The 14,938-nt window shown below is 38.1% G+C and overlaps 1 protein-coding gene across 14 annotated transcripts in view; it reads left to right on the forward strand.

Annotated features, from left to right (window-relative positions):
• cep104 (centrosomal protein 104) overlaps positions 1-14,938 on the forward strand; it is a 176,196-nt gene that overhangs the window by 122,332 nt on the left and 38,926 nt on the right. For all 14 annotated transcript variants that reach the window (XR_009442759.1, XM_059638113.1, XM_059638121.1 and 11 more), the window contains 3 exons: positions 1,089-1,164; positions 9,310-9,418; positions 13,458-13,596. Coding sequence is in view for 13 of the 14 variants with exons in the window: in XM_059638113.1 (XP_059494096.1) it covers positions 1,089-1,164; positions 9,310-9,418; positions 13,458-13,596 (324 nt within the window). In the remaining variant the exon portion in view is untranslated. The remainder of the gene's footprint in view (positions 1-1,088; positions 1,165-9,309; positions 9,419-13,457; positions 13,597-14,938) is intronic.

A 14,938-nucleotide genomic window follows, 5' to 3' on the forward strand; every position in this document is an offset into this window, starting at 1 on the left:
TTAAAATATCTGTGGCAGACCAATCGCTGTTGGCGAGGTAGTAGAAATGGTGTTTTTATTAGTGAAAATATTGAAGGAAATTTGAGAAAAGAATTCAGCAGTCACACCTATTGAGTGTTACGAGTGGACACTATGGGATGACATACATCCCATGAAATGTGTGAATGAAAGAAGATTGCAGTTGATATTGCAATTCTGAAACAGACTTTGGAGAATGAAGAAATCTCCAAATTGACCTGAGTGGTAGCAGCAGTCAGCTATCTGATGGCTTTACAAAGAAAGGAGCAAACTCTCAGAAACTGTTGGAAATACGGAAAAAAGGACACTTGGAACTTTAAAATGCAAAGAAAACAACAATCTGACATTTTGTTCATTTTTATTTCTTAAAATAGGTATATGTTGACTTTTTGCGAAAGTTGAAAGGAAAACTGTTAACATAGAATGAAGGGATGCCTGAGGCCTGATTGAAAAAGGGAACAAATAATAGTTACATTACATAAGGGTTAATTCGGTGAGAATTTTTTGTATAAATATTGACATTTCCTAATCAGAGGTGTGATTTTTAGATTTGGTTAACAAGAAATAAAGCTCTCACTAAAGGTGAACTTGAACTCTGTTCCAAAACAGTTATCTTTGAGTATATAAGACTTATCCCACAGTTCCTTACTTACCAATATTACAGTCTCAGCTGCATTATGAAATTGACAATGACTATTTCTCCAAAGCAATAGGAGAAAAAATTATTGTATTACAAATGTTTCAAGTCCTGTTGCAAGGTCTCTTACTACTGTTCCATATTTCATGTTTAGCAACTCAAAGGTTGCAGCAGGTGTGGAGATAACAGAAGTAACTTGCACGCCAAATGATATATTGCAATTTTTTGTTACAGCTCAAAATTCTGTGATGGACTATTCTGTCAATTTCCAGTTGGTGTAATTTATCAAACCTTACTAATAACTGTGGCAAACAGTGATGTTTGATCAAATGGAGGTTAAAATGCATATTATATTAGAAATTTGTTTCAAGATTAATTAACTGAATTAACTATTTTGGAAGTATTTATTGCAGATTCTAACTTTTTTTAATAGATCATGGGAATAAAGCTTCAGCCCCACATCCAGAGATGAGAGATGATCAGTCTTCAGTTGCGAATTATTTAGATAAGTAAGTCCACATGTCCTTTCTTATCTACAAAGCATTTTCAGCTAAACTAGTTCGATCTGTTCATTTTGGCTCAGTTTCTTCATTAACTGAAACAGACTCCATGCTGTTCATTAAACACACAAAGGTCAATTAAAAGCACTAGTGCCACTTACTTGCCAATAACTGAAATTGTGAAGGGAGTTGTGGAGAATTTCAAGTTGATGTTGCTTTTTAAAATTTAGTAATTATTCATTGTTGCTTTTGTAACAGTTCCTTCAAGCTGCATCTATTATGTCTCCTAGAATAAGATATTTTTAGATGGTTGTGAGGTCACTGGGAAGTTTTGTCTCCGATCTATTCATTTGCATGCTGTTTTTATTCAAATATAAAAGTTTGGCTGGTTTATTTCAAGACTTCAGGCCTTGAGCTGAGGATGGGAGAGTGGAGTATTTTACTTTGACATGAAAGCAAACAAGTACGTCTGTGGATCACCTGGTGTGGAAAGTTTGGGCCATTTGTCTAACAGTCAGTAATATTACCGTGCCTACATGAGTTCTGGTGTGAAATCTACCTCAAAGCCAGTGTATAATTCAAAACTTGGACAGACTATTGTGGCAAAAAGTCATATTTCAAATCATGTGTTATTTCTGGCTGAAGCTGCGAATCAGCTATTGTCTTACTGGCCTGGGTTCAACAGGTTTATTTTTCTTACACAGTAGGAGCAGGAAAAAGAGTATCTTATTTTATCAGAGATAGTAGGAACTACTGATGCTGGAAAATCTGAGATAACATGGTGTGAAGCTGGATGAACACAGCAAACCAAACAGTATCAGAGGAGCAGGAAAGTTTGACGTTTCGAGTCGAGACCCTTCTTCAGAAATGGGGGAGGGGAAGGGGACTCAAATAAATAGGGAGACGGGGAGGCGGATAGAAGATGGATAAAGAAGAAGATAGGTGGAGAGGAGACAGATAGGTCAAAGAGGCGGGGTTAGAGCCAGTAAAGGTGAATGTAGATGGTGAGTTAGGGGGGATAGGTCAGTTCAGGGGGGATGGACTGGTCAAGGAGGTGGGATGAGGTTAGTGGGTAGGAGATAGGAGTGGGGCTTGAGGTGGGAGGAATGGTTAGGGAGGCAGGGACTAGCTGGGCTGGTTTCGGGATGTTGGAGAGGACAAGGGATGTTTCTGAATTTTTTTTAAGTGAATATTTTGTGCGTTCATTATCTGCAGTGTTATCAAGAGCTTGTCAAATAGAATCAACTGAAAATTCAATCGTCTCTAATTTTGCTTGCCCACTGAAATGTTCCTTTTTTAAAGCCCTAGAAATTTAATTTGCTTGTTCTAATTTTATTATCTGTAGTTAGATTAAAGTCATCATCTGATCCATGAAACTATTACAGCTTTATAATTCTTACGTGGCATCAAGTGTTGCTGTTACTTATTCATATGAGTCTTTATCCTTTTTCATTTACCCTGCCCACACACAGATGAATTTGCATTTTTCCGTTGTCTTCATTGTAACATGAAGATGTGGAGTTTTTGAGATAAATTTAATGTATTGCTGTCACTCTCTGGTACATTACCCAAGTGATTGCTGTATGTTTATTGACACGAGGCTTAATATTAGAATTATATTCAACCACAAGTTGCCAACAGATGAGATGAAAAGCATTGAGATATGGGTACACTGATATTTTTACCCACTGAAACAAAGAAGGACTTGCATTTATATAGTATCTTCCAAAACCACAGGATCTCTTGGCACGTTGTAGCCAATATAACGCATTGCAAGAATAATGACTGAAATGACAGTGGCCATATGGCAACCAATTTGTCCACCAGCCAAGCTTCCCTAAACATAATGACCTGGATTTTCTGATGGCCATCCAGTTAATATTGGGAGTTGTGCATGGGGAAATTCTGCTGAATTGTTCTTGTAACAGACTCCGAAAGAATTAGTTGGGAACTTGAAGATTCCATTGAGCAATTCTCCTAGGAACTCTCCAAAAGTCTCCATATCAATTTGTGAGTTCTGATGATATTGAGTAAATAGTTGCTCAGGAAAAGTTAGATGATTAAATGCATTCAACAGGCCGTATGCCACTCTGACCGCTAACTACTTCCACAGAACACACTCACACTCCACACCTTGACCTTACTTACATTTTCAATCTCAGGACTTGGCATTTGACTGCAAAGTTAATTGGATTGCATGCAAATATTGTGTTAACTGGAGAAGATCAGCTCAGGTTAGGACTTGTGCAGCGAGTAGTTCACCATCTGACTGCCCAAAGGCCTGTCCGACATTTACAAGGCCCAAGAAGCCTATATTTTCTTTGGAGGAAGTACTGTGTATTTCAGGTTGTTCAGGGATTAAGTTATGAGAGGAATTTAGTTATGAGTAGAAATTAGGCCTGTTTTCTGTAAAATTTGAAATGTTAAGAGGTGATCCAAGCCTTTAGTGACCCTGTCTTTTCCTGTTAATACTATAATCATAAATTATTTTCATTGGTCTGAGGCATTGTTTGAGAATTGGGGCTAGAACATGCGCATGAGATGTTAGGAAGCACTCCTTAAAAACAAAGGGCGGTACATGTTTGGAATTTTCTTCCAGAAATGGCAGTAGACGCAGAATCAGTTGTTAATTTTAAACTGAAACAGATAAATTTCCTTTAATAAAGGCAGGTATGTGGAGTTAGGCCACAGGTCAGCCATGAACTCATTGAATGAGGGAACAGGCTCAAGGGGCTAAATGGCCTACTTCTGTTCCTATGTTCTGAAGTCAGGGTGCGATGTGAATAATCTCCATTGGCTTGCTGGATTAGGACAACTTCAGCATCAAGCAAGAACCCCAGCACCATCTCAAACACCCTGTTTGATCAGAACCCATTTACCACTTTAAATACTGAATTCTCCTGCACTGTCACAAAGTGACAGCTATCTGTAGCGTTTAGAAGTACCATTGCAGCAATTTATTAAGGCTTCTTCAGTAGCACCTTGGAGAGCCACTTTCTCTGCTAGCTAGAAGGATGGTAAAGGTGGACGTGTGAAACTGAAATAACCTGCAAGTTCCCCTCCAGGTCTGCCATAGTAATGATTTGGAACTCAGTCACTCATCCTTTATTGTCTCTGAGTTAAAGTCCCTAAGAAGAAATCTGAAGTGAGAAAGGAGAACTCAAAAATTGACACGTAGAAGCTAGAATCATAGAATCATTCAATACAGTGCAGGCCCTTTGGCCCATCAGGTCTGTGTACCAATATATCCTGCCAACTATAGTGGATGCATTTTCCCACACTGTGCCCATAACATCAAATATTATGATATTTCAAGTGCTCATCCAAGTATTTTTTAAAAGTTATAAGGTTTCAACTACCTTCTCAGACAGTGCATTATAAACCTCCAGCGCCTCTTGGGCGATAGAGTTTTTCCTGAAACCCCCTCTAAATTTGGGCCATCACTTGAAAATTATGTCCCCTTGTCATTGACCCTTGAACTAAGGGGAATAGCTGCATTCCATTCACACTGTCCATACCCCTTATAATCTTAAACGCTTATGCTAGTTCACCATCAACCTTCTCTCTTCCAAAGGAAACACGGCCTGATTTTATCGAGCCTGTGGAATGCAACTGCACTCTGGGCTCCAATCGTGTAAACAGCATTCTGCCACCACCCCCTGTCTCCTGTCACTAAGGAAAGTTTGGATGCAACTTGCCAAGTTACCCATGAGCTTTTATCTTCTTTATCCCATGCAGAACATTTTCATAGACTTTGCTGAAATGCATATAAACGACATCAGTTGCCCTACCCTTGTCCAAGCACTCCGTCATCTCAAAATTCGCCAGATTTGTTAGGCATGATGTCCTTCTGACAAAGCCATGCTGACCTGATCAAACGTTGCCTGTCGAAGTGGAGGTTAATTTTCTCCTTCGCTATTTGCTCCAGTGTTTCCCCACCACCGACGTCTCACTCACGGCCTATAGTTCCTTTCTCTATCTCTACCATCCTTTTTATAAAATGGAGCCACACTAGCTGTCCTATGATCCTCTGGCACCTCCCCTGTTGCCAGAAACAATTTAAATAATGGTTCAAGGCCCCTGTAATTTCCTCCTGGTGTCCCACAATAGTCTGGGATACAAGTCAGCCAGACCTGGAGATTTGTGCACTTTTAAATCCACCCAAACCACCAGTACCACCTAACTTCTTATATTAATCTGCTCAAAAGTTTTACAGTGCATCTTTTCAAATTCTGTACTTGCATCGTCTTTCTCCTGAGTAAAGACAGATGTGAAGTACTCATTTAGCACTCTCCAAGTGTCCTTGACCTTCATGCAAAGGTTGCCACCTTGGTTCCTAGTAGGCTGTTCTTTTCTCCTGGTTGTTACCCATTGATACCACAGTAGAATATATTGTGATTCTCCCTAATCTTGCCCACTCGCATTTTTTCATGTCCCCTCTTTGCTCTCCTGATTGCTTTCTTGAGTTACCCCCTGCACTTTCTGTACTCCTCTAGGGCTTTTTTTTTGCTGCCTTTGCACTAGTTTTATGTCTCTCTTTTCCTTTTATCCAGTCTTGAATATTCCAAGACTTGCAGGGCTCTTCAGTCTTGTCTCCTACATTTCACTGGAAAAGGGAACCTCTTTTGCCTGTAGTCCCCACTTTGATTGTTTGATTTATTGTTGTCACGTACCAAGATACAGTAAAAAGTGTTGTTTTGCATGCTGTACAGGCAGATCGTACCATATAAAGTACATCAGGCTAGCAGAACAGAGTGCAGAATACAGTATTAGAGGTGCAGAGATAGAGATCAGCATTAATGTTTGAGAGTTCCATTCAAAAATATGATAGGGAAGAAGCTGTTCTTGAATCTGTTATATTTCAAACTTTTAAATCCACTGCCCAATTGAAGAGGGTGGAAGTAAGGAAAACTGAGGGGGAGATGGGCCTTTGATTACGTTGATTTCTTTGCCAAGGCAGTGGGGTGTATAGATGGAGTCGGTGGATGGAAGGCTAGCTTGCGTGATGGACTGGGTCGTGTTCATGACTATCTGTAGTCTTCTTAAGAGCAGTTGCCGTACTACGCTGTCACGCATCAAGATAGAAAGCTTACTGTAGTGCATCTATAAAAATTGATAAGCATCTTTTTTAAACTGTATATTTTTGAGCAGATCCTCCTGCTCTGCTGCAGTTTTACCCTCAAGTAACTATTTCCAGCCCAGATCCTGTCTTATTTTAATAAAATGTGCCTTAACCGAAATCCATACCTTTATTTTTGCAAGCCATATTTTTCATTTTCCATAACACATGTGAAATGTATGGAAGTCGTGATCAATTGCAAGCTTTCCAAGAACGTGAGAAAAATGAGGAAGTAGTTTTATCCCATTGCTTTTTGGCACTATATAACTGAGTGTTTTATTTATAAAAAATAATTGAAAGGTTTTCTGCAGTATACCAAATTGTCAAGGTCACCTTGCACCTTTCTGTTTTATAACCTATGATTTTACTCACACATTAACATAGTTACAACACAGACCAGAATATCTATGGTATTGGAAAGGACAAAAGAGCTGAGTATTATCATGGAATGTTTATTATGGCCATTCATGCAATCGATCTGTAAACGTTTCGGCTGTTCATAAATCAGTGCATGTAGTCCACTAGGTTCTGGTAGTTGAAACTACGTTCGTTTGACATTACACAGACAGAAATTTCTGGAAAAGCTCAGCAGGCCTGGCAGCATCTGTGAAGAGAAAAAGAATTAATGTTTAATGTCTAGTGACCCTTCAAAACTAAATTTCAGTTCTGTAGGAAAGTGTAACTAAAATTCATAATAATCAGAAGTGGCTTGAGAAACAAAGTAGGACTAATTCTGTATTTTTTTTTCAAATTCTTTCTGTAATCATATTGGATATTCTCGAAACAAATTAATATATCAATTTTCTTTATGAACCATTTGAAACCCTTAGAATACTTATTAATCTCCAAACTAACTTGCTAAACAAGTCAATTATATGTTTAGCAATCCGACAATGATTTAGATTTTTTTTTAATTCTTCCATTCAAGCTTCTTTTGTAAAATTTAGAGCAGTTCGGCCCTCCCAAAAAACCAAGGCTGGATTTTATTATTGTCCAAATAGCAGATTCGTGACTCAAGGAAAATTTGCACTTAAAATGTGTGAACTTAGTTTGCTTTCCTAAGATGTATGATAGCGTTTATCAGCCATATGCATCCCTGTCAATCTCTTAGGAAAGCCTGTTTCATTTTTGTTTCATTATTTGAAGAAAACCGAGACAAATTTCAAACATTTAAGTAATAAAGCACATTTAAACTAAGTTTGCTTGAGAGAGACAAAACATCAATGTATTGAATACATGTTTCTAGCTTTAGTTTCAGGTTTTGAATGCAGTATGAACTTCAGAGAATATTAAACTTGGAGTAATTTGTGGCTTTCCAGTTGTTTCAGAGATAGTAGGAACTGCAGATGCTAGAGAATCTAAGATAACAAGGTGTAGTGTTTTTCTTTAAAACACTTGAGTTGAATTTTGAAAGGAAAGTTATTGTCAATGTTTTGTTGATTTTTAAAAAAGTACTACTGATATATCTGGCTGCAAGATGGATAAACATCTAGGCACATGCAAAGGAAATAGAGAAACAGACAAACAAAATGATTTGCAGAAGGTGCACTTCCTGGAATAACTGTCAAAATATTAAATTTAATATTGATCTAGATTCTTATAAAGATATAAAGCAGTGCTCCCAGATCCAGAATATCCCTGACCTTCCACCAGTTTTCAGAGTTGTATTTCCCCTTCCCCTCATTTTTAAACAATTACAAGAAACACCAGTAACCCAAGACCCATGTTCCAGTTCCTCATAACTGCTGAATTCTTCTTCTGAGTTCTGCCAAATATCCAGTGTCCTTTCCACATTGCTCCATGATCAAAAAATGCCCGACCCACACTGCAAATTCGCTGTATACCCACAGGATCCTCGTACCAGTTCTGAATTCTCAGTCAGACACCCCATTCTACCAAAGTGCCGGTCTCTGCCAATGCTTCCTAACTCTGGGGTAAACTGTGTAGCATGTTGTGCATTCCCAAATTTCAAACTGGGAAATGAATAGAAGTTAAATGTTTGGTTAAAATAACATTCCATTAAGAGTTTTACAAAATAATGAACTATCAGACATCATGATCTCTAAAGTCCCAGAAGAAATCCTGATATGATATTTTGTACAAATTTAATGGTCATATTCATTTCATGCAATTGGGTAATCCACACCTCCTTCTATAAGTTTTGTTTTTAATGCACTCATAGGGTGTGGCTTTCACTGGCTCGGCCACCATTACCCATGCCAAGTTGCCTTTGAGAAGGTGACAGCGAGCAGCGTTCCCAAACCGCTGCAGTCCATAAGGTATTGGTACACCCACGATACTGTTAAGGGAGGGAAAATTGTCAGGATTTTGACCCTTATAAATGAAATTAATACCTTTATTCTTATTGAACAATCTCTCTCCTAAGTATTTTGATATGCCTTGGAGGCATCTATGTTTATGTGGGTTTTTGTACTGCAAGTTCTTCTCTATTAATTTCCTGCCTATGAGGATTTTAGCAAAACCAAAACATGGAAATGGAACACAGCAAACATAGACAATCAGCTTCATAATAAATAATGATTTGTTTTTACTTTACTGATGGGTATGTTTTGCACTAAATCCATTCTGTCTCCATGGATAGCGATGGGATTTTGTTCCACCATGATGTTTCTTCGGCCAGGGGTTTTTGCCCATGGAACGGAGGACTGTTCAGGTGGATTAGATACTAGATGTAAAAGAGGTCTGCATTTTGTGTGCTGTGCAATTTTTATGTTTTCAGATCTCACTATCCATGCTAGTTTGTAATCTATCAGTTTTTTGAATAGGTTTTCCAGTGGGACTTACGTCCATTTCTTCCAAATGAACATTAAATTAACTTTACACTGGTGTCCTGAAGTTCAAGTCATTATGCATCGTCTTTCAACTGCATCTTTTGGTGAGCAGTCTGTTCTCAGTGTCTTGATCCAAACACTAGAAAATCCAGAGATCAGCCTGCATTTTTATAAATGGTAAAATGATAACACTTTATTTTTGCTTACAGACTGAGATTGTGATAGGTAATTTCCTCTTTACAGTTTATGCATTTTCTGTGGAGAGAGAAATGAAATGTTTACTGATGATGGCCTGGACATCCATTACTGGAAGCACTGTCCAATGTTGAGACGTTGTGAACATTGCAAGCAGGTATGTAGAATTAATTATAAATTCTCACTTTTCTATCTGGACATATTCAGTAGAATTTACACTGGTCAATTATACTTGTGGTCAAATTTTTAAATACCTTTAGGTGCTAAATATAAATCTAATATTTACAATAGGGCACAAACTATTGATTGCAATTTATGATCAATATTTAATTTACTGTTCCACCCAGGCACTAAAACCCATTGGAGCTGGATGTTTTGATTTTCTAATGAACTTGTATAGAGTTTGTGTGTAATTTTGCACAGGTCTTGGTGGACAGTTATATGTCACTTTTTTAAATTTTATGTGTATACGTATTGTTTTTGGTTTTGTTGAGATTCATGCCCTCCAGCAGTCACAGGTGTGGAAGGTAGAATTTCCTAAGTTGTAGTTAAGTCTTGGTTGGAGAGTGGACTGTGAATTTACTCAATGTTCCTTTCACAAGCTAAGCTATATAGGTGAGTCTTGTTCGACAGTTAACCTTGGTCATTGTCAAAGATTTATTTATTTGCTGAGAGTTCCATGTTAATTTTTATGCTATACTCTTAAACATATTTGTGCTTTATGGAACATTCCTGTCCATGACATAGGTGAATACATGGTGCGATGCGCCTGGATCATAGTGTTTCAAGATTTCTGCTAAGAACTGTCACCTGATGATTTCAGTCAGGACTATACCTAGTCTCCGTGCCTAAAGATTAAAGCTACAGTAAAAGACTATAATCCAAAATGATGATCAAGGCTTTGTTGTGGAGATTCCACCAATCAGCCCATGCCTACCAATCAGCCCATGCCTACCAATCAGCACACTTGTGTCATGCAGTATAGATCTTGTTTTCTCTTTAGGTTGGTATTTCTTCTGAATTGACTGAATGAATGCAAGATGAAAAGCTTAGACAAAATGTGTACTTACAAGCATTATTTGATTATTTGATGTGCCAAATGGTATGAATTAAAATGCACGTTTTATCTTTTGACTTTATTCCAATTGAATCAAGACTTAGTTCAGCTCCTTACTCAATAAGGAGTCTGATGTTTCAACAACGTGCTAGAGTGAATGAGGACAACAGGGCCGTTGGTCTCAAAAGAACAGGCTAAACGGTAGTATAAGTCTGCAACATGACTTAAGTTAACTGTAAAGTATAGATTCGTTCACAGGTGTCCAGAGTTAGTTGTTCCTGTTGTTCAAATGAGCAATAACTTGCAAATGATATATGATGAAAAACTTCTCATTTCACAATGAAGTGATTAAACATGTCCGATCATCCAACTCAGTATTCTATTCCTACTTGGTCCCCACATCCTTTAGCTCTATGAATTATATCTACCTTCCCGAAAAGTTCACTGTTTTAGCTTGAACTGCTTTCTGTGGCAAAGAATTCCACAGGCTCACCACTATCTGTGTAAAGAAATTTCTCCTCATCTCTATCCTAAAGTAACAGACTACGCCATTTCATGCTGTTGGACTTCCCATTACTGAACATCTCTGAATGGCAAGCTAGATCTTGGGACACCTGTTCTTCCCTCAATTAAACCATCTGGTAACCGTGGCATTTATCTTGTGCCATTATCAGATCTTGCAACAACTGTACATGCTTTATCCCAATACTTCAACCACCAGCTCCTTTAATTTCAGAGTTCAGTAAAACCACCACTACCACCACTGCAAAGAGTTTCCTGATTCCAGTACTACATGTTAGCTGATACTTTCGTTATCTGTTTCAGTGAGAAAATCCTCAAAATCACATCTCAAACATAGTGCAACCAAGCTGCATGACTCTATTTGAAATACCCCTCCCCCTTTTTTCCTCTTTTCCTACCACATATCCCCTCCTTCCCATGCGATATAAATTCATTCTGAGAAATACCTTGATTACCAGACCCCAGCATGTAATATTGCAGCACTGTGTTACTTGGATTCCCATTTTTTTCTTTCTTGAAGTTTAGCAAACTCAGATGTTTTACATCAAAGACATAAAAGATTTTGGGTGTCCTTCAGAAAATGCTATTTGAATAGTTTGATAATTCAAAGACAGAATAATTAATGGAGGAACCAGGAAAGATTAGGAAACAAACCAGTCCAAACATCTGAGCACAAATTGTTCTTTTAAAAAATAAGGCATTGAATTTTGTCATATTTTCAGGTTGTTTGCTCATTTAGCTTGTGACATACCTTGTTCTCTCACCAGAGTGTTTGGTTAAAGAGCCAGATTCTGTGTCTCGTTCAGTTGGTCTCACAGGGCTGTACCGGAATGGAATTGGGATTCTTTTGTTCTTTGATCTTACGAACTGACTATAGAAGTTTCTCTCAGTATGTGAAGAGAAAAAATTAATGAAGACAAATGTGGATCCATTATATCAGAAATAGTGGAAGGGAAATGAGCAACAAAGAGATGACAGGCCAATTAAATTCATATTTTGGCCTTGTCTTTCCAAAGGAGGACATAAATAACACCCCAAAAATATTGGAGAGCACATGGATTTGTGAGAGGGAGGAACTGGAAGAAATCGGTATTAGTAGGGAAGTGGTGTTGGGGAAATTAAAGGGATTAGAGGCCATGAAATTCTATATCCTAGAGTACTTAAGAAAGAGGTCCTAGAAATTGTGGGTGCATTGGTGATTATCTTTCAAGCTTCTATAGACCGTGGAACAGTTCCTGTGAATTGGAGCATAACTGATATAACCTCAATTTTTTTCATAAAGGGAAAAGTAGAGTAAAAGCAGGTAATTACACTGGTGAGCTTGAAAGCATTGGTAGAGCATTTGGAAGGCAGTGACAGGATTATACAGAGTCATCATTGATTTACAAAGGGGAAATTATGCTTGACAAATCTATTGGAATTTTTTGAGGATGTTGTTAACGGAGTGGAGAAGGGGAGCCAATTAGATGTGTTTACTTGGACTTTCAGAAGGTATTCAGGCTATTACTATAACCTTCCTGCTCTTATTCCTCCTCTCCCATGCACCCAACTATGTTGCAATGAACTTCATTGCTGCTGCTTTTTTCTGAGAAGCTATTCCCTCCCCCAACAATATCCACATTGGTATATCTGTTTTTCTGGGGCATGGCCATGGGATTTTTGCATTGCCTGCCTAGTTATCTTTCTCAGCCTGATGGTCATTCATTCCCTCCCACCCTGTGGAGTCTAGGCCTACAAAGCTATCACCTCTCTGAATGTGCTATCCACAACACGCACAGCCTTGTCCCGAGTCCCTGTCCCAGTTCCGACATTCAGGGTTCCAGGAGCTACAGCTGCAGTTACTTCCTGCACACCCTCATCCTACAATGCAAACTAGGTACTATCTCTACCTTAATCTATGAAATGGGTATTCAGCACTTGGAGCATTTGGAGGCATCTAAAGGAATTTGTGGAAGGAATATGGGCCAGCATTCACTGAGGTGATCCCTCTTGTAACTCTGTGCAGCATATGTCTTTGGGCAAACAAAAGGTTTTTGTAATCTTTTTAAAGATCTTTGACAGCTGCATAGCAATGGGTTCAACATTTGTTGAGCAGTAACTTTTCCTGGAATGTTTAGTCTAGTTGGTGAACTTTTATTCTGGCAATCTTGACTGTTGAAAATACGAAGAAAGTTCTGCACGATAGCTTAAAATATGTCATGATTCTCAATTTTGTGCTGTTATAATATTCAAAACATTATACGATCATAAATTTTAGTATGAAAAAAGAATATGGCACAAAATATTTTTGTGTTTGATTACCTCCAAACTGGTTCACTGTAGCACTATTAAGTTGTCTTGATAACAAAATGACAAAATTGTGACAAAGCTATCTCTCAGCATAAATGATAATATTGATCTATGTGCGCTCCATACTTTAGGAATTCTTCATTTAATCTGAAACCTGTTGAAATTACTTACCACTACTTAATTTGTATTTTTCAGCCCAGAGCATAGTAATTTTGTCACCATATGTTGGAAACTGTGAATACCACAAATATTAACTGTTTCCAGTTGGCTGTTAGGCACCTTTTTAGTTCTGAATATCGCTTCCATATCCATGTTTCTTTCTGTCTAGGTAGTAGAAATAGCCACCCTCACAGAGCACAGGCTGACTGAGTGTGACATGAAAGAAAGTTTTGAGAAATGTCATCGTTGTGGTGAAGCAGTATCAAAAGAGGACCTGGAGGAACATCTCAAGGTGAAAATCTGCAATGGTAAGACAAAGGATGTTGTAACCCAATCAAATCTAGTTTTGCTCCATCCAAAAATGTAACAATGAAATTACTATTGTCTCTCTTTTAAACTAAGATTGATTTCCTTAGTTTCATTGGATTACTTATGCAATTGCTGCATAAAATTATTGAATGGTCACGGCGTAGAAAGCCTGCCACATCCACGCTAGCTGTTTGCAAGGGCTGTTGCACTAAATGCCATTCCCTGTGACCTTGTAACTATTTCCTCTTTACATGGATGCTTATCCAGTTCCCTTTTAAAAGCCATAATGGATTTTGACTCCTTTAACTTTCTTTTTAAAATGGTGCTCACATTTTTTTTTGGGTTTTTTTTGTCATACGCCTTAAATCTATGTCCTTTGATCATTCTGCCGATAGCAACAGTTTTTGTCGCTTTTCAAATGAGGCCAAACTAGTGTTTCTACTGTTACTTCATAACTTTGTTGTTTTTGTAATCTTTGCCTCTTGTTTCAAAACCCAGGTTCCCATATGCCTTTCTAAACCCTTTTGTAACCTTATAGTAGCCAAAAAGCCAAATTGTTTTTTTATTCCAACTTATAAAAATTAAAGCAAAGAGGAATTATTCTTCTAGTTAAGGTCAGCCTTTGTTAGTTTATTTATTCTGTGCAAATTATAATTGTATCAGCCCAGAATAAGCTGTTCTTTTAGTTAATGCTGACCAAAGCTTTCAATACCAACAGTAACAAACACTGTGCTTTGGGACAATCAGATGTCTGATGCGCACACGTGTGGAGATGGCTTGGGAAGTTTAAGCTTCCAATGGGCTGGTTTGTATGCTTGGGAGTGTAGAAGAATGTCCCTAATACTAACCTTGGTATTGGATGAGAAGGCTAGCTGCTTGAGGCTTAACCAGATACTCACCCAAGTATTGCTCCAGTGTTTAATTTCTGATGTAGATCAGTCATTGACAGTGAAACCTAGTATTCACATTACACTGGTGAAAGATGAATTAGCCTTGACAGCCCCTAAAAAGCACTGGAAGATTAGATCATTAAAGACCTTAATGGAAGAAAAGTCACCTGTGTAGGTGGAAATGGCAGAATTTCTAAGATGATCCTCCAATCTTAGGCTGTTCCTCAACTGCTTTTGTTTCAGATAAGCACACTTTTTTGAACATTATTGTTAATAAGTATTAAGCAGTGAGAAGGTAAGTGGTGGTGATGACATGCTGGAAAGTTGGTGAGTTATTGGGCTGCCACCACGACTGGAAAAGTGTATAGGGGAGAAAAGAGGGAGGCTGCAATGGGAATGGTGGGGGAAGAGAAAGAGATGCTGCAAAGAGAGTGGGGCTCTTAAGAGGCAG

The sequence above is a fragment of the Stegostoma tigrinum genome, chromosome 28, assembly GCF_030684315.1.
Source record: "Stegostoma tigrinum isolate sSteTig4 chromosome 28, sSteTig4.hap1, whole genome shotgun sequence".
Lineage (NCBI taxonomy): Eukaryota > Metazoa > Chordata > Chondrichthyes > Orectolobiformes > Stegostomatidae > Stegostoma > Stegostoma tigrinum.